The sequence below is a fragment of the Lingula anatina genome, chromosome 3, assembly GCF_051362555.1.
Source record: "Lingula anatina isolate TDL-2025a chromosome 3, LinAna3.0, whole genome shotgun sequence".
Lineage (NCBI taxonomy): Eukaryota > Metazoa > Brachiopoda > Lingulata > Lingulida > Lingulidae > Lingula > Lingula anatina.
The window spans coordinates 19,973,133-19,994,443 of record NC_141769.1 but is presented as its reverse complement, the minus strand read 5'-3'; the positions used below and the strand labels follow the sequence as shown (position 1 = coordinate 19,994,443).

The 21,311-nt window shown below is 33.3% G+C and overlaps 1 protein-coding gene across 6 annotated transcripts; it reads right to left on the bottom strand.

The window, feature by feature from the left end:
- Positions 1-66: 66 nt before the first annotated feature.
- On the bottom strand, positions 67-21,273 carry LOC106158622 (P protein-like). Of its 6 annotated transcripts, none has more exons than XM_087007884.1 (20): positions 21,130-21,273; positions 12,720-12,887; positions 11,547-11,718; positions 10,984-11,056; positions 10,611-10,777; positions 9,906-10,006; positions 9,195-9,348; positions 8,987-9,058; positions 8,455-8,577; positions 8,045-8,169; positions 6,806-6,944; positions 6,213-6,348; positions 5,798-5,942; positions 5,480-5,531; positions 5,151-5,259; positions 4,244-4,371; positions 3,843-4,007; positions 3,095-3,182; positions 2,568-2,661; positions 67-1,783 (listed from the first exon to the last, which is right to left on the bottom strand). In XM_087007884.1, the coding sequence occupies exons 2-20, from the start codon at positions 12,857-12,859 to the stop codon at positions 1,696-1,698; spliced, it is 2,271 nt and encodes a 756-aa protein (XP_086864010.1). In that variant the 5' UTR covers positions 12,860-12,887; positions 21,130-21,273; the 3' UTR covers positions 67-1,695. The 6 variants fall into 6 exon arrangements, with proteins under 6 accessions (XP_086864010.1, XP_086864011.1, XP_086864008.1 ...); XM_087007885.1 differs by lacking the exon at positions 21,130-21,273 and adding an exon at positions 18,787-18,934; XM_087007882.1 differs by lacking the exon at positions 21,130-21,273 and adding an exon at positions 18,421-18,601.
- Positions 21,274-21,311: the final 38 nt, after the last annotated feature.

Below are 21,311 nucleotides of genomic sequence, written 5' to 3'. Positions count from 1 at the left end.
CATACTGCAAAATATGACAGACTTATGACCATTGATATAAAATGCATTCACATAATGATAGTCAAGGGTTGTTCATATGATTTATAAAAATTAATTGTCCTTTAAGTATAACCATCACATATTTGGTTTGTATACCATATTCAAAAAGAAAAAAAAATATTTGAAAAAATAATAAGTTTTCCATTCAATATTCTCTTCAGTTAATGTCCTGATTTGTCCAAGCATGTGCTACTGCAGTGTATGTAAATATATAAATACATACTACTGACAAAGAAATCTCTTATCAGTTCTATTAGTTAAATATGCTGAACAGAATCGATGTCTAAGATAATTTAATTCCATAAACAGCTCATATAATAATAATAATAATATTAATAATAATAATTATAATATCGCTTGCAAGATGCTCATAATCCCTTTTGCAAATGACCACAAATTCTTCCAACTAAAAATGATAAAGGAAGAAAAACAATCAGGCAAAATATTCTAAGTGAGAAACAAAAACTTCAAGTAACATGTAGCTGGTTTATATGACATTTATATTTCATATACCTGAAAACAAGTGTGCTCTGTCACTTATAATATCACTGAAAAGTGTACCTCTTCACATATAATTTACTTCTGATTGCGTAATTCCATTGCACTGTATTTTTATGTATCTTAGCTATAGCTCTCACAACACCAAACAGTATTTTTTCCTTGTAAAGAATGTAACATGTTTGCAACATATCTGTCCCTGTGTGGCCTTCAAAGCACCTGCCCCACTGATGACATCATCATTATGTAAATCAATAATTTAATTACAATAAGATGGAAATAAGCAATAATTATTTACATAATGTGGAAGATCACAAAATTTAAAGCATCATTTATGGTAAATATAAATCTAGAACCATGTCAGTTCATTAAACACCCTCACCCTGCAATACTAAACCATACTTTATCTAATCTTTTGTCTAATATCACATATTAAATAAAATATTATCCACATATTGGTCAGTTCTTAAAGCATTTGTGACATTTTTTATAACATGCACTCTGCTATTTTGAGTTCAATAACTTCCTATCTGTAAAATATGGAGTATCTTCTATCTAGAGAACTTCTACTGTTTTCCTTTCATGTTGATATGTTTGTTTTAATGATATATGAAAGTTGAATATTCAATATAATACAAGAAAATCTTACTGTAATAGTACTAATAAATACAAGAAGACTTGTAATATGATATGCAACTTGGAATCACTAAGTACTTGAACATTAACCTCACCAACAATATCAATTGTTCTCAATTTCAAGTATTTCTTTAACTTGAAAAAACCAGCATGTTATATTAACTTTCATATCATACATTGTTCTTCATATGCAGTACCTTTTAAATGTCTTGAAATGTGTACTTTCATTTTGATCCATCGTCGATAGCGATTTTCCTTCGATATATGTATGCTGGACAGTGCACCTATGATCCAACACTTTCCACAACGAAAGTCTTTCACAGAGAAAATAACAAACCTGAGCACCATCCAGTATAAATCCTATTTTGTTCTTATAGTTTAAAAAGATGTGGTTTTCTTACTATTAGGCCCAAGTCAACTGACTCAAATCTCCCGTCATTTTCCATATCCCCAGTTTGACAATGAGAATCAATCTATGGTCCACTAGTTTTGCCGAACGGTCAAGATTGTGGTCATTTTGTACTAGCCATTCCAGCCAATGGCTATATGACACACAAGAAGATAGCACATTGCAAAAAAGGTAGTCACCAGCATCATAGGAAAACCAACCCTGAGAAAATAACAGAATAACAATTGTACAATTGAGGAAAAATGTTCATTCGCTTGGAAGTTGGATAAAATATGAGAATTATTTAACACAAGCTGAAAATAATTTCAGACTGTTGGCTATATAGTTATTCCAACTACTGGTCAGTGAGTTATAATTCACATTGGTATGATGAAGCCCTATGTCCAGGTTTGCCGCAAGCTAACAGTACGAAAATATTCTCAACTTGTGTTAAATAATCATCAAATATTATAAAATTATACCATTGTTTGGATATTTTGTCAAATAATACAGGAACAGCAGTCTTGAGAAGCATTTTTTCGATTCAGAAAATAAGACTGCCCCATTTGGATGCAACACATCTCTGTTAGTTGTGCACTTATAATACATAAACTGAAGAAGCGTTAGCCGTGTCTAATACTGGGTTCCCATACCTAGATTGATCTAACAGGATCGATCCATCTCTGAGGGGTTTCTCGCTAAATTGCTTTCAGTTTAAGCAGCTTAGATGTCTGGACATGCCTACTTAAGCTGCTAAATGATAACCAATTACCCCCTAGCAGCTAACATCTAAGCAACTTAAGTTGATTGCAATTTAGTGAGAATCCCCTTGGAGATAGATCGATCCACAGTAACATCAAGAGGGTCTGGGAATGGTCCCTACATATAACATATACAACCACCAATCAAACATATATATAAAAACTTTTAAAAAGATGAAAGCCATACAAGTATGCATTAAGAGTTTTTTTTAAATAAAATATTTGGTTATCTTTTAAGAACTCACTTGAAGAACTCTACAAAAGTGAAGCCATATCCATGCTGTTCTGCAATGCCAGCACACACAACATTGCAGGAAGCACCAATCAGGGTCCCATTGCCTGGGGGGAGAGAGAGGATAATAATAATAATAAACATTTGTGTATCACAGACTGTACCCATATCCCACATAATTTATCCTTGACAGTTCAACAGACTTTACATATATTCATATAGTATTATATTGAACTGCTTAATATACAAATATTAGGGTCAATATATTGCTACAATTCCAAAATCACCTTGCTACTGACTACATGGACACATACTAATTATACATAAAGAGCCCAATAAAATTTTACCTTTCCCAAAGCGTATTGACAAGTTGGTTCAAAAACCTATTACTTTTAATATGAATTTAAATTATTAAACTCTTGACTGATATACAACTTGGTTAATGGACTTTTTTTTGAGAAGAGAAGCTCTAAAAAGAAGAAAAGGGAGAAAATCATATAATAAAATGCATGGTCAAAAGGTATCACTCTCAGCAATTACCTCCAAGACAAGCTCCAAATGCTAGAGCCCACACCATTGGTTCTATAGGAAGCTGAATACTTTCTTCAATATGAATCACAACAGGAATCTTGAAATAGAAATAAAAAAGAGTTGGTAAGACATAATCAAGCCTATTTTCAAGATATTATCTATAACAACTGTTAGTAATACATGAATCAACCATATTATTAAGGTATTATTTATAGCAATATATAAATGCTGTAACATTATTAAATTAAAAAATATAGATAAGCACTCAGAGCATAGACCCCCCACCAAGGCAGCTCAATTGTCATAAACCATTTATTACTTAGTTAATCAATTAATTAACCAAATCTATATTATAACAAATTAATTATTAACTAAATAATTGGTTAAAGTTTCAACATTATTAATAACTGGATAATTAATTACATGACTAATTAATAAACTTATTAATTAACTTGCTACTTAATAACCAGTCAAATATAGCCAAATTCCAACCAAAATTTCACCACAATCCCTCTGTAACATTCTGCATAATGTTGCTTAAACAGGCAGACAGACTGATTATAACTTATAACTATATAACTAACCATAAATAAATAAATAACCTAATAAATGGATCAGGACCCAAATCACTCTGAAGTGAGCCCTATCCTGAAAATTAACTTTCTGAGTTTGGCTAGTGACGAACAAACAAACGGACTCCAAGATAAACACATAACCTCCTTGGCAGATCTTAACCTTGCCAAGTCTGCATTCTTACCATAGCAGTTGTAAAGGGAATGTTGTCAATGAAGCTGGAAGTTATAGCCGAGACCCACAAGATGAGAATAAGGGCCACTGCCAGTCTGTACTCCTCATCAACTGTCCTTATAAGGGCTACAACTTGATCCCCTATCCACTCTATCAAACCAAGCTCTGTCAGTGCCTAAAAAATAACATCTTTTCCAGTTTTAGAAATAAAACTGAACAAAAATAAAGATATAATCAAAATAATTTTCAATTAGCTTTTTTCATGAGAGAAAGTGATTGTATTCCCCAAACATATTGTTTGATACCTCAGGATCTCAATTTTTTAGACTACTACAGACTTATGACTCAAGGATGAGTTTAAAACAATGTATAATATTATGGCAAAAACACAGAGATCAATTTTTCCTTCACCTCCATGAGCACAAACAATGCAGCAAAGAAGAGCAGCGTTGCCCATTCCACTCTGTGAAAAACGCTCTCTAAGTCTTCAATATCGGCCAGCACCAGTAACCATATAGCACCAATTATTGCAATCCACCCTGAAGATTAAAAATAGAACTAGAAAAGCACCCAATGACCCTTTGTCAAGGCAGCTCATTTTTTTAAAATAAATTAAAATTAATGGACCAAAACCTAAACAATTCCAAGCTATTACTCATTTCTGAATTATCCTGAAAATCCTATCAATTTATCCCTAACTTTTTTGGAGAGGAATATAATTGTAGAATTCCCTGAATTCAGTTTTCACTTATTAACACTGACTGCAATTCCATTATATTACATAAAGCTAGAAGTGAAACTCCAAAAGATATAATCTTAGCATGCTTAGGGTGGACCTTAAACAAACTACTTGATGTGAAACGGTTCCACCTATCATATTATATTTACATTCAAAACCAAACATCTAAATATAATATGATATAATGATCTTTTAATTAATCCAGATTCTTTCATGGCATAATTTTTTGTTTAAGGAAGCTTAAATTGGCCAAATCCAACTTTAAATTATGGTAATGATCATATCTTTTCAATTGAGAAAAATGATCAATCTTTTAGATACGTAATTCTGAAATAATTTAAAATATTTAATATTTGTATGTAGCATTTGTGGTGCTTTGACTGTATAGAATTGAACTATAAGACAGCATGCTTTTCAATTTTGTTGCTACCATTTAAAAAGAATACTCTACTTATAAGAATTTACGACTTCAAAAATACAGTATCTGTAAAAGTTGCAATGTTTTCCATTGAAAAGAGAGAGTCATTTCAGTTACCGTACATCTCCATTCAATATATGATATATTTATTTGCTTCTCACCTAGGTCCAAATGCATCTGTGTAACAAAAGAGTGGAGGAAGAAGGCCAGTATAACAACCAGCAGCACTATACTGGACTTCAGCAATAGCCAGTGGTCAGTGATACGGTACTGGAAAGAGAAAAATATAATCTACTGTGACATCTTAAATTTTTTGAGTGGATGGTAAATAAAAGAAGTCATCTTCCTCTGAAAACAAGCAAAGAAAAAAAAACAAAGGATTTTGGGAATGTTGCCATTACTGCTGATCATGAGCTTTTATAATAAGCATGTCCTGTTGTTCATGAATAAATACCATCATAAATGATGTATTGTTACCACACTTTTATACCTTTTTCTCCAGCTCGGAAACACTTTCTTTAAAGTCTTTTTCAACACTCCGCCTAAAATTAAACATGAAAAAAGCAGTTATCATCATTTAAAGCACAGCAGTAAAAGCAATGGCACACAATGTCCTTTATATTTTTATTACTCTTTTTATAACTTTCTCTCAATTTCCAATGTCAAGTTCACCACATTTTCTTGCCTGCTAATACCTTGAAGTTATCTCTCAACAAAACATTTAAATTATCAATTGAAAATAATTTCTATTTTTAGATACTAGCAAAGGATTAAAAAGGTTTACATTTTCCTTAATTCCACCACTTACTTGGTTTTATAAAGCTTTTTCTTCACCAGATTCTCCAGTGTGACAACTTTTTGCATGAGCAAGGCTTTCACCACACTTTCCTCTCTGGTGACAGACGCTATCCTTTTTGCACTGCGACGCCATACTTTAATCTCATGCTTCAATTCTACAAGTTCAAAAGTCATAATATACAGCAATTCTAAAAATCATCTAGGCAACTTATCAAATATTGGGATGCTCATTATGTTTTTAACAAAACCCTACTGAATTAAACATTAGAAATTTATAATTATTAATCATGTATTATTAAGCTTAAAATAAATTTTAGCTATTTTTATGCCTCATATATCACATGAAACAAAGTTTCTTACTTGTGGTATTAAGCAACAAAAGCAGTATTAGAATTGGAGAAAGTAGCCAGTAAGGGTAACAGTACCTGCGATTTCTGGGGGGAATTTGTTTTTGAGGTTGGCAAGATTTCTGTACTGAACTCTAAGGAGGCCATAGGCACCAATTAACACAAACAGAATACCCAGTATCATGTGTCCTGTGAAGTTGGCAAATGTTATATTCTACAAGAGAAAAGATTTTCAGCAAATGTTATATCCTACAAGAGAAAAAACTCAGCAAATGTGTCCAACAAGAGAACTTATTTTTTTTCTTTAAATTTTCTCAAGCCCCACATCAATAGAATGATATAAATTATAGTTTTTTTTTACTTCAATGGTGTTGTATAGTATAACAATGACTAACATTACAACGTTTTTGCTTTCAAAGTTATGAGCATTTTCCTAATGGAGCATGTTCAGGGGCAGATTGAGGCCGTCTTAAGGGTCTTCCCAAAGATTGTCAGATTTTCAATTTTACATTGACAGGTATCTAATTTTTTCTGTCGGAAGACGTCCAAAAATGGAGGATGGATCAACAAAGATAATTTGGAAGACTGTCAGAAAATAGCTCTGGATCCACCCCTGTTGCTGATAATAAACCTATCTGGATAAATAACCTGACATCAGCCTTCATTCTTACCTTCTCCTTAAGATAGGAGTTTGAGACTATGATCACATTGGGTGGGTCACCGATTGCAGTAGCTGTGCCTCCGACATTGGAGAACAACACAATAGCAATGAGCAAATGTTTAGGCTCCAGGTTGAGGACTTCACATAACCTGATGGGTAAGGAAAATAGGATAATAATTTTATTATAATATAAATAAATTGATGTGAGGAACATTCACAACTGAGTTTCTAATTAAATAATATTAAAAATTTATCTTTTTCCAAACCAGTGATAGCTGCAGTAACTGTATATAGGGGCAAATAAAAACACTTATATAAGTAGCTGTCTGAAAAGAAATGGTCCAAATTCAAGTCTTAGAGTGGAAGTGAAAATAATGAAAAAAAAAAAAAAAAAACCAACAGTCAGTCAAGTCTAGAGTCATTCTAGCTGATGTAATGCTGAAAACCTTGATGAACATAATTTTCTTCAGTTTTTGAATTAATATATATTTTCCTACCATTGCTCTAACTCTTTAATTTTTTTCATTTAGTAGTTCACTCACATCTCTTTTACAACACATTCTTACTGTCAGCTTCTTGTAAGATTAATGCCAAAACATGCTGTCAACAACCCTGTAACTCTTAACATCACTGAGTCACTTCACCACTGTTCTTATGAAACCTACTGCACTCAACTATTGTTAAGATTAATGGCAACAGACGCTGTGACATACAGCCTACAGGGCATTAGGACACACGTCAGTGATCAAAATCTGGATCTTTCTCAACCTAACATGCCTCTTACTCCACCCAGCTTTTTTAAAGCTATATATATATCAACATATGTTTCTCCATGCTACTAATCTAACATGTTGATTGCCAAACTGCTGCTGAAATTAAGTATGCTTCACATAATGATAATAAAATATGTCAGAGTAAGAGATTTAGTATAATACAGATATATACATATTGGTTTCTTTGGTTACATAAGTACTTAAGTTCATAAACAAAATCATTTCCACATTATCATCAGAAAAGTGCAATTGAATTGTGATAAACAATATCAATAGCAAGTCATTCTGTCAGATAATTGGACTAAAAGCTTAATTCAACACTAGGTATAACAGAATAAAAGTAAAACACATCTTTTACGGCCATCTTTTACACTCTCATTTGCCCCATGGATTTTCAATTTTTAAAATAAATTTTCAACTATGTTTAACAATTTAACATTCGGATATAAGTTCATATAACATAATGCATTTCTCACCTTATAGTGACTGGCGTCATAAGTAATATGGTAGTCACATTGTCTAAGAAGGCTGACACAACAGCTCCAAAAAAGCACAGGATGGTCATCAGTGGCCACACCTGGCCCTTGGCTAACTTGTAAGCCTGGAAATATACACATTTTGAACATTTTACAGCTAGGTATACCGTGTGTGTTGGAAAATGTCCCAAACTCCTATTTTCCCGTTGAAATACTGTACCATGCACAGCTACACAATACTTGAAAAAAATATATACTGTATCATATGTATTAAATCATACATCAAGGAATTTTGTGGTGCAATGTGCCACAAATAACTGTCCGTAGCCCATTACATGTTACATACATGTATATAATTCACATAGCGCGTTTAAATTTTTGCTCAGTGCATATACGTGTACAGTACCTACCAATAATGCACAATAGTCAAAGAACCCAGTATCACTGAAAATGGCCACCATTACCATCATTCCAAACAGCAGTGACAATGTTTCTGTGTCAAGCCATGAGATTACGGTAGACATTGTTGGTCTCTAGATAGTAAAGTAAATGTGTGTTGCGTTTTAGTCAATAGTTTTCATTACAGCTGACTCGGAACAGAAAGAATACACAATCATATAGTATATCATTATGCAAAACAAACTGAAAAAGAACCCTTTATCCTTAAAATTTACTAAAAATTATTACGTTCTATCCAGGATGTAGTTTTTTTTTTTAAAGCAGGCACAAATATTTCTTAATTGAAGTTTTCTGAAAATCAGTTGAATACGTGTTCATTTCCAGGGGAATATACCTTTTTGCTTTGGCCCTCAAACAAATCTACTTTCAAAAGTAAACCCAATGAAAAATTTAGCTTTGTATGTCTTAATATCTTTTTAATAAAAAGTTTTAATTTAATTATATCTCACACACAATGTCAGGAGTTTATGAGAGAATAGCTACCTCATTCATCGCAGACAACACAGCCAGGGCGGCCATTGATCCCATCATGGCGGCCAAGGTCCTGTGAACCAACTGGAAGAAATAAATTCCATTAAAAACTTTATAATTCTATGTTAAAGATAACATCACCATCTTGTTTTTGTCAAATAGTTAAAATAAAAAAATCAGACACCAGAGGCAGATTCGTTACCATAGCAACAATACCCACCTCAAACACAATGAGGACATAAACACCAAGTAGAACAATGGCTGCATATACCACAGCATTGTGGCTATCTGCTGGAAGTGTTAGATAGGACAGAGACACAGGGACCCCATAGGCAGTGGTAGTGTTCAGCCTTAATTTGAATGGCCCCTGCTCACTAGAATATAATATCATGGCAAAAATGACAGTGTTATTTGATTTATTTTGAACTAAATATGAAAAGAATTTAGTGTTTATGCCACTATGTTTCTTAATCATAAAAATATACCATTATGATATCCAAAATTGTTCACAGAGTTCCAATAATCCATATACCCATTTCTGAGTAAATACTTTTTAGTCTCTGAGTTACTTTTGGAATGGACATAAATTAATAATGTAAAAATCAGAAATATGGAACTCAAAACTTGGATAAAATAACATTTTGTGTCGGTGAAAAAAAATTTTTCGAGGAATTCTCATTTTTATTTCTTTTGCTTCAAATTTTTAATAAATTTCTTCCAATCACTGTGTATCTAAAACATCAACTACTTATTCCATCTTGTTTAAACTGTGTGTCAAAATTAACAATATCTGAAGTTAATGAATAGATGTAATTGTAAAATAAAAAGTTACGTTACTAAAATACATTTATCATATAAAACTGACAACTATTAGCAGTTCAAAATCATTGCCAAGTCTCATCTTGGAATGCTAGAAACTTAAGGAACTTACTCAGGGCCTGTGAAGTCAAACAAATACGTATATTCTTCAGTTTCATAGGAAGCATTTTCTTTAGAAAGTATCAAAGTCTCCTGCTGGATAGCCGAGGATTGCTGGAATATCATATCATTTAAACATTTTGTTGAAATGTGAGAAATTCCTTCCTCAAATTTTGGAATGAAAAAATCAATCACATTCCACTTCAGGTTTAATGGCAGACATATCTTTTCAACCCTGAAATCAAAATCAATTATACAGTTACAGAAGCCTCTCCAGATGTCTCATACAGACATCAATATTCGTATCTGAAAAACATATAAAAAATTACTATTGATTTGTACTAATTATTCAGAGCAAGTTTAGTCCAACAATCTTAAAGGTTTTTTTGTGTGAATGGCATCTCACCCGACCATCTTAAAAACTTTTATCTTAACATTTCTTCAGCCATTCTCCAATCAACAACTTAGTATTGAAATTGTTTTTTTTTTTTTTTTTTTTTTTTTTTGCTTCCAACACTGTCAGCATCAAGCTACATCTCCACCATGGAATAAGGCTTTCCAGGTAAATAGCTAAGTATCCGTCTATCTCCTGGATACTGGTTACCTATTCACCCTGATAGCCTCATGCACGGAGGGATAACTCTAGACACAGCTACTGAAATACTGAAAGCAATACAAGACAATGACAGAAAAAACATTGCTGGGGCTTTATCCATACCAGTTTGACTGCTGGTTTCTGAGTTCCATTGTCAAATGCAGCAGAGTTAGCCACCGTCAGTGTCATATTGTTCTCATAGTCTCCATGGTCATCCAGGGCTTTAACAAAGGGTCCACTGATCATCACTTTCACTACGCTCTGCCCTGCACCTGGAGTTATGTCCAAACCTGTAAATAAAAAGTTGAAAATATTTTAAAATGTGGATTAGGCAGATTCCATCTTCCAGCAATTACAAAATAACTCACATTTCTGCAGTTGGTTATACATACTGGAAGTCTTAATACATTAACTTGTTATATACCTACTGGAATGGACTTATGAGAGTCAGTTGAAAGGACTTCATTTTATGAAGATAAAGTAGACACACACTTACTTAATGGCTGGTAAGCCGATACTGAAAACTGATGTAGCTCCTCTTCATGTTCTTCAGATATGCCAACCCAGACCTTCAGATAAAGTTGAAGGAAAAAAACAACTAGTGAATGTATGTTTTCAATTAACAATTATGACTATAATTATGTCTGTATTAGCAATTTTCTTAAAATGTATGTTCAGATTTAAATATAATATTATATCATTCTATGACAAAATTGAAAATTTGTACCTGTCCTTAAACATAATGCACCTGTGAAATGTTATAGGTTGCAGGTCATATCTCCTTACGTAACCATTATGTAAAAAAATAATGATATGAAATGAATAGCTGTTGAAATAAACTTTTTATTGATATGCAACATGTTGGTACTAGTATACATCTTGGTCAGTTAAGAAAATTAACCATACCCCCCCACCCCCCTCTTCAACCTTCAGCCTATCTTGAAAATACTTATCAAATTTTGATGCCCTTCCTTGGTAAAAAAAGTCAGTCTGACTGAAAATGAATCTATTTGATCTTTTAAATTACAACCATATCAAACTGATGCTGTTTTTACTTACAGAACACATAATTGTTGCTATAAAGAGCAGAGCAACTTTGATTTGCTTTAACTTCTCTCTGGTTGCTTTGGATGGTTGCCATGATTTTGATCTATCGGTATCTTCTTTTTGTGCATCTTGAATCAAGTTAGCAGTGGATCCATTGCTAATTATGGTGACTTCACTTTGTTGGCTGAAATTAAAATGTCACACAGAATTTTATAATGCACTGTAACTCTCTTTTTATCATGGTTATTGGGGATGGCATCGTTTGCTTCAAGGAACTTACAACAAACAGATAAATAAATTCAACAGTCAAAAAATAAAGAACCATTTCACATCTACCACAAAAAGGTCTCCTAAACAGTTATGGCTGATAACCAGTGAACAACAGCAACAACCAAAAACCAGTCAACAGTGCCACACTACCCACTATCAATATATATCAGCAGCATACATGTAAAACACACTACAAATTTTCATTTTAAAGATAACCCTACTGACTGCATTCAAAGATAGTGCTCTGTAAGCTGAGTCTGGATTTCCTAGTTTATTGACCAGGAGGGTATTAACTTCAAAATTCAACTAAGCTAAATTTTCTATAAAAAAAAGTACATGTTACTGAAACCCAAAGAATATGCTGCTCGTAGTCATATCTCATTGAAATACAAGTAACTAATTGACTCACTCTGGAATAAGCAATATACAACCACCAATGGCCAGATTGGATTCCAGTCAGGTATAGCTGGAGAAGTGTGGATATATATATATATTATATATTATATATAACTTTTTTTTTGGGGGGGGGAGGGGGGGGGGGCAGGGAGGGGGGTTGTTGTCAATGTTTCATGGCTATTCATCATAACTGTTAGTTTCCTATTTAGTGGGCCTGGATAAGCAAGCCCCCTAAGCTGCTATGTAAGTATTTCATTTTTAGACTGGATTCCCATGCCTATAGATCGATCCGCCTGGATTGGTCTGACTCCCTGAGAAGACTCACTAAATTGTTGTCAACTAACTGACTTAACTATCTGCCACGCCTACCAAATCAGCTAAGGGGTAAAGATAATTACCCCCTAACAGCTTTACTAGGCATGTCGACAGACATTTTAGCTTGTTAAGCTGATAACAATTTAGCGAGTCTCCCCTGGGAGATAGATCAATCCAAATTTCCCTAGGAATGGTCCCTAATACCTTGTAGCCTCCGTGCTACCGTATTTGCTGTCCATTAGAGGTGTTTCTTCATTATTGTTACTCCTTATACTTCCATAGCTGTCAACACTGTTGCCGCTGCTACCATTCTTAGTTGGAGCTCTCAGCTGGTGTATTTCCATACTCTCATCTTCTAGCCCTCTTAGCTGCCTGGAAAGATATAAAGAAAATTATATCATCATGATGACACCCTAGCCCTCTTAGCAACCTGGAAAAAATAAGAAAAAGTAATTTTTATAAGGGTCATCTGAACTTCTCAGTAACTGTAAATGTTGAAAAGGAAAAAGAAGTTCTAACAAACACATAAGATGAAACTCATTATGACAATCAAACGGTCTTTACAATGAAGGCTCCAAACATTGTCACAATACATTCACTACAAAATACAAAGTACTATACCTATACCACTGTACAAGTCTTGCCATATGAAACTGACTGATGCCAACCTTGGGCTATAACCTACAAGCTTTTACACATTAACTTTGTCAAATGACAAAATGTATCTATCTATATTTACATCATTTATTATCAAGATAACAGGAAAGTATTGATATGTTATCTACTTTTTTGATAACAGTTACAGTATGTAAAATATAAATTTGTAGTATTACCCAATATTAGATTTTTTGGCATGTAGATGAAATCATACAATTGAAATAGTTATCTTTTCTCAATTCTATATTGGCCTATTGGTTTACTGAAGATAAATGATATCAGCATATTTAATGAGCTTTTTAAAGTTTACTCAATCACTTTTGCAGATAGTGAAAATAATTAAAAAAAAATGGCAGCAAATGATGTTTGGTAGGATTTAATTTACTACACATCATAATAGCTGAAATAAGAAAATTCTCCTTTAAAGGGGCACTCTGTCAGTCTTAATATCCCGCAAAGCTTCTTTAGAATCTCTTCCCACTTCACACCTTAAAAACTATAAAAGCCCTTGTTTTCAATAGCTCCTTCTGAACTGACAAGAAAACATGGCACTTTCAATGACTGACAAGTCATTTAGATGTAAATTGTTCAATAAAAAAAAAGGAAGTAAAAATGGAATCCAAAATTAATATTGGGCAGGTTAAGCAACGATTCGTGAGAAGCACAAAATTGTTTCTTTCCCCCAAGGAAATTCATTTCGGCAGGTACACCAAGTCCTATACGTATGTTAAAGAAAGTTATAATAATACTGTTAGTGATCATGGGTTAATCATCAGGAGAAGATTATTATCAACATTTCAATTGTTACTGTAAAAAGAAGCTCATGTGCAATTGGGGTATCCGAGGGGGGAGGGGTGGTTTTTGTGATTTGTCATCAAAGTGTTTTCATAATCAATATGTTATTCAGTGAGACATATACCCATGTACCTTTCAAAAAACTTTGTCTCTTCTATTAGTAATTTTAATTTTACCAATTCAGTTCAAGCAAATAAGGAGTTGAAATTTTCTCTGCTTTGAGGAATAATATACATATACATGAAAAGAAGAAAGTCATAGAGTGGGAAGAATTCTGTCATATGGTTATAAAATACTGTGAAATACCATAATAAATAGCAAATAATATGAATTTGTCAGCTACTGATCACTGATGTTTCTGTGGAAATCACTTGCAAGGTACATTTTTGCACTGTCACCAATCACATGCACATAAGAAGATAAGAAAATCTCCTGATCACTCAATGCCTCTTGTCTTTCACGTGCAATACTTCCTCAAATGGGGCTTTTCCAAGGATTGGGGGTACACTGTACAGGTCATCCAAAATTACCACCTGTAATTTTCTGCAAACTTTCAGGGAGTGTAAGTATGCCTAAAGCCGTCATATTAAAAAAAAAAAAAAAAAAAAAAAAAAAAAAAAAATGATGGCTGGACAGTTCACTTGGAAAACCCTTGTCCTCGAACTCATAGCCTTGATAGAAGCAATCATGATCATCAAATAGATATAATATTTTGACTCTCAACACAAAGTAATTAGCCAGTTCAGAGGAATTATTTTGGACATCAGACAACTACGACATCAACATCACTGCAAATACACAATGATGTTGGGATTTACATTAATTTAATAAATTTATCCTGGGGAAAGCAAAAATTTGCCATCATCTCATAAACAGCACTGGGTTAATCATTCACATTAATAGGTAAAATGATAAGAGGATCAAAATTGTTAAATAATTTTATATTTACCCTCAAATGATAAAAGGAACAAGTAGTAAGACTGCTATATAACTAAAGGTATATAATTATTATATGACCCAACCCCTGCAACTCTTGCATTATGATCATCTATACATATTATTCCTGATCAAAGCTGTTCCTAAAAATAATTTTTATTGGCTTTTTGTAATGTTAATTTTATGACAGTCAAATCACAAGGGAGGGTCCAGTGGTGTATGTAACCTTAGTACAGAGACAGAGCAACCGACCCCAATTCTGAGCACACTGCATTTTTTGTATGGAAATAAAATGCACTAAGTAATGGTATGGTGAAGTGGCAAAAATGTACAACTTATCCTAGGTAAAAAAATTTTAAACTAGCCTTTAGTTCTATAACACTGTGTCCTTAAAGTCATTTCTAAATTCCACAGTGAAAACATGTTTAAAAGCATGCAGTTGTTCTTTGTTTTGAGTAATTATGCTATACCAGCAGTCCTATTTCAAGACATTTTACCTATCAAACCATCCACTTCCTGAGAATTTATACACAGATGTGTCCATGCCTTTTTAGAGAATTATTATCTGGACAATCCCTGATATAGACAATCCCCAACTTCAATATTTCTTGTGCTTTGCAATATATTGCTTATCTTATGAACAAGGCATATCCAGATTCTGTCTACCATGTGAATGTGTATTGACAGCATGTGTGACTATAAAGCAGGTCAGTCAATGAGGTACAGGTACATACAGGTAATAAACACAGAGAGCATTCACATCAAGGTAACAACAGTTCACCACTTATGTAAGTCACAGTCACATGAGAAATCCAAGGACATCTGACTAAATCATACGCTTTATCTTTATACTGGGGTAGCACAGGCAATTTTTTTCTCTTAGCCAAATCACTACTTTTTAATTTTTTCTCCAAATGATTTAAATTTAACTAAAACAAGTCAAACCAACCAGTTTTTGTTTAGCCAAATTAAGTCAGTTTTACCATTTGTCTAAATTGGCGAGTGTTAGCGCTATCCCAGATTATACGATTTAGAGATATATATTTTTCCAATTTTAAAGCATAATACTAGAAGTGGTAGAGGCTTTAAAGGAAAACACCACAGCTACAGTAGATGATTTTTCCGTATTCTGTGAAACCTAGGGGGCACCCTTTAAATATTAATTGTTCCCTCCCTGCCTTCATTATCTCAGGTAATTGGTGCATTTTTCACACCTTTCAGGAAAAAGGGAACCAGTCCCTGATCTGACTGATAGAAATAAAGTGAATATATGTACATGTATGTGTTGATGACTTCATTTCATAGTCTTTTATATTACTTCTTGTACTTTGTCAAGTTTGCCCTTTGAATAATCATATTCTATATCCATATATTGTAGCATTCAATCAATTTTTTGCTTCTTTATTATTAGTAACTTTTGTCTCAGAAAAAATTTTTCCAAAGCAGAAAACAAAAGCAATAAAAAATCACAATAAAAAGTTGTAGTCAATGTCTTAATTCAACTTTATGGACCAATTTGTGTACCCTATTTAGAAGGAAAACTGAAGAGCTTAAGTTAGAAAAAAAGGGGTGTCATTTTTCACTTTTTTTGATATATATGAAAAAATAGGAAGTTTTAAAGAGGAAAACAGATCTTATGGAGGACAAAAACTAATATGTCCAACATGTCCCTTATTTACTTAAATTGGTTACACAAGTTAGCACTCATAACATGCTCTTCTTATAAAATGCTGACTGTTAAAGTAAACAAACTGTAAGGCAGATACAGAAACTTTTTCCTTTCAACCTGTGCCTATTCTTCCTACAAACATAAGCACATCTTACATGTTTATATGTTAACCTCACTTTAGAGACATTGAATAAATATTTATATTCACAGTAATAAAAATTTAATGCATTTTCAAACTACTTACATCGAAAAAGGTACATGCAACCTCTCACAACCTGATCAGCTGTTCGCCAGTCAAAATCTTACTATATAGGCTATGAAACTGTTTGTGTTTATCTTTTATCTATGTTGACAAAGTTGCCATTGTGACCTGAATTTGTAAAGGCTGTTTGTGCATTTTTCCTCAGATGAAATAATCGCAGGATTCTGAAAAACTTATGCAACTACCAGGCAATTAAAACTTAATTTAAACTGCTACTGTAACATCACTTTGTTCTCATAAATATGTAAAATTCTGCAAAAGATATTATGTTCTATCCATATATATATTATTTATATATATTATATATATATATATATATATGTATATATATATACAAGGTACTACACCTTGCAATTTAAAAATCCTTTCTCATTTAATACATTTAAAACAAATAATGACAAATAACCAAAACACATTTGAAGTGGTCATACTCACTGAAAAAAAAAATGTCAAAAAGGGAAAAAGACTATGCACTTATGTGATACATGTACCTATATTGACAATCTACTGTAAGTTTACAGATAAGAAGAAATCACTTCTCGACTGTGTCCCACTATATAACCCTCAAGCCGCGGCATCTTATCTTCTGTACCATATAGGAGCACGCAGTGCCCACTGGTCACATGATTGGGTCCAGATCTGATAAAGACGTGTTTGAAGACATTCCCAATCCAATCTAATTATCTGGATTGTTGTTTTTGAAGACTAGAATTAAGTGTCACAGCCAGTGATTTTTTGGCATAATATACTTTTATTATCTATAAAAACAGGTCTTGATCTTTTTTTTTTTTTGAAGGGGGTCTATTAGAAAGTTACTCTTACTGCTTTGTGTCTACTTTACAAGAGGTTTTCAATTCAATGAAAATAATATAGTTAATTAAGTTCCCTTGCCATTTCTTTTTTATTCATATGGAGTTCATCCAACCATTTTAACTCAGTCTTCTCTGACACCTGTGTCTGATTCCATTTTTTGATGTTATGAAGTTATAAGATTTTGAACATGCACCTGTAAGCTCAATTAAATAAATAAGATTTAAAATGATGACAATTTCTTGGTAGACTTTTAAATGCATTCTTTCAGCTAATACAACTAACTCAAGCCCTTCTTTTTGTATTTTGAAACAAAGATGGGGCAAATCCCCCAAGAAAAATAAATGTGATATCAAGTTAACTATTCACAAGGAATACAACAGTAAGTTTCTTTTAATTCATTCAAATTTGGAAAACATTGTTTCTATTTTCTGGAAGATGTGACTAATAATTTCTAGTAAATATCACCATATGATGAAATTTCAAACACTGCCATGCCCAATATATATAGCATTGTACAAAAATTTCAACAAAAACCTTGAGTCATCTTCGGTTTTAAAAAGACTGGTGCTCACCATGGCAACCCAAGACCACCCACGGTGATCAGCGGAGGGCAACGCCATGTAGACAGGGCTGCTGTCTGTGCATCAAGCCATGAATAATCATGACATGCACAATTTTCATAAAAAAATAAACATTTGTGTGTTTGTGTGCATTCATATTAATGTGACAGTGCACGCGTGACACAATTAAGTACAAACTGTAATCTCACTTACCTTGCCAATGGAGCAACAAGTTTCAATATGTCTGAAGGTTCTTTCCCGCGATTCATTTCAAACTTGCTATTAGACTAACAGCTCTTGCAAATTTTCAAAGAACTATTAGCTATGGGAGAACACAGAACTAGAAATCACTGGCTGTATGCACAGGCATGCTCACACCTTCCCTAACACCTTGCCAAGTAAGGCAAAGACAGTCTCATGATTGTTTCTTAATAAATCAATTTTCCTCTTCTAAAACCATGATTAATATTCTATTCCTTTTTCGCAAAACAATAATAAATCAGTCTCATCAGTATCATGTGATTGGTACGAAAGAGGTCACAAACTCCCACTAAGTGAGCTACAACAAAAAGTATTCACCTGATGAAACTGGGTTGTAGGTTTGCTTCACAAACATGTCAGACAATGGAAGAATAACTGCCCACATGACTGTCTGGAGGCTAAAACTAGAATGTTTCAGCCCTATCTTGACAACTAAAGTGACAAATGCGACTGGACAAGAACCTCATCACCTTGTGGACATGCAGCCTACTAAGACCACGGCTTTGGGGAGGTGTGTCTCAGACTGGGTTCCCATACCTAGAGTGATCTTACAGGATCGATCCATCTCCGAGGGATATCTTGCTAAACTGCTTTCAGCCTTTAAGCGGCTTAGATGTCTGAAAGGCCTATACTGAAGCCCGTAAACAATAATTAATTACCTCCTAGCAGCTGTAAAAGGTGTGACAGACATCTAATAGGCTGACTGTAATTTAGCAAGAATCCCAATGAAGATAGATTGATCCACAGTTAGTACGACAGGGTCTGGGAATGGTCTCTTACTCAGACCAGCTTGAACCCTGTGCATGTGTGATTCTGCTTACTAGTAAGTGGAACCTTTCTAATCACAGGGCAAAGATAATAAATCAGCATGAAAGTTTCAACTAGTACTGAACAGCTAGACAGAGCACAAAGGTTTTTCTTCACTTTCATTTCTTTTATTAATTTCAGCACAGCCTGATTACATCACTGGTATAATGTTAGATTTATAATTTCCTTGCTTAAAAAATAACAGACCTAAACAAAACCTGCAGCAGAAATGGCTCAGTGTGCAAAATGTTAGAAGAAAATTAAGTGCATGACCTTATAGACCTGCTTGGTTGGAGTGCAGGTAAAAACTGACTGCCTGAGCAGTGTTTTACTGTACTTGGCCAATGCAAGGACCAACAATATTCCTCAAAGTTCTAGACACAATAGAACCTTCACAAGAACTGACATCAAAAACAATTTGATTTATTTATCTATCTACTAGTGATATACTCTTAAATGAAAGTCTTTTTAATTGAAGACCCTGTATCATTTGGGGGCTTGAAGGGCAGACTGGTATAATTGCTATTACAGTCCCTGCTCATTTACCTTAATTAAGGTGGACACACTTAAGATCAATGACCCATTCACAAAAGAAGACAACTATAGTGTGCTGATAACAGGTTGGTGTTGAAAGGATGTGGTAAATGGTGTAATTTTGCTATTCAGCCTATTTATTAAGTGGTCAGGGTTTTACTTAATTTTTATAAGTGGAGAAATGACAGTATTTGTTCTGTTACTGCTCATGTTAATTCTGTTCTGTACAAACTGAAATTCTCTCTCTCTCTCAATTAACTTAAAAAAAGAACTAGTACATGTACTACATGTATAGGTTTAACAGTAAATTTCAGTTACAATGTTGCAAAAACAATAACCAGTTAATTCCCCAAATATCTAAAACATACGGTTATCATATACAAAAAAAAAAAAAAATTGTATCCAATAAATACAGAGAATTTTTGAATGCTGAATAATTAATGCATAAATTTTACAAAACTTATACAGACAAGTACCTTTTTCAGTGATATATGGACATAAACTTCTCCCTATCATATTTCAGGTGCCCAAAGGCATCCTGCATCCTTAGTATGTACTACATTGTAACCCCAAGACATGCAAGTTACATCAACTGTTAACTACCTACTAGTACATGTATAATTGGCTTGAAGTCATGTGAAGAAAATGTGATTTAAGTACTAGTACTGTGTAGTACTAGAATATACATCTACAGGGTGTTTTTGTGCTAGGAAGTTGGTTGTTTAGTTAATGCAAAATATGTTTATAATGAAAGTATACTCTTTGCAAACAAAATGCATTGAACACATATAATGTATTAATATTCTCTATTTATAATACTCACAATGAGTATCAAATTCAATACATGTACGGAGTATCAAGAATCGTATCAATTTATATTTTATTTTTGGGAACTAACTATGGACAAAATGTGAAAACAAAATTTTCTACCTTGAACTTCACGTTTTGGAAGTTTAAAAATGACTAAAAAGTAGTTTCGTTTTCTTTAACTATAGTTAGGAAAATGACGAAAATTCGCAAACTAAATAAAATAAAATAAAAATGAAACCTTTTCATTAGTTTGCCATTTCTTTATGAAAGAAATACTGTAATATAGGTTCAGTTTCTTTTTCATTTTTGTTCTCTACTTGAACACAAGGGTAGCTGCTACGGGCCAGTTCTCGCACACATACGCGTATTTAACGATTCTCGCAGTCAGCAGTGCAGCTTTTTTTGACTCTCTAATCATTTAACTTATCTGGTTGTATGATAATGATCCCAATCATGGCAAACGCTTAAAAAGAGATAATGTGGATCGTTGCAAGTCAATATCTAACTTACCTCCCAAAACATTATTTTCTTTCCGTTAGTCTTCAATTTCCTCAGTAGACTTTACACCGCAACTTGTTTGGTCATGTGATGGAACATGGCAGTATCGGTGTCGACCTGTTTACCCATTTTAAGTGGACAGATCCACTAAAAAGGAAGGGGTGCTTTTATCACGATATTTGCATCTCCCTAAA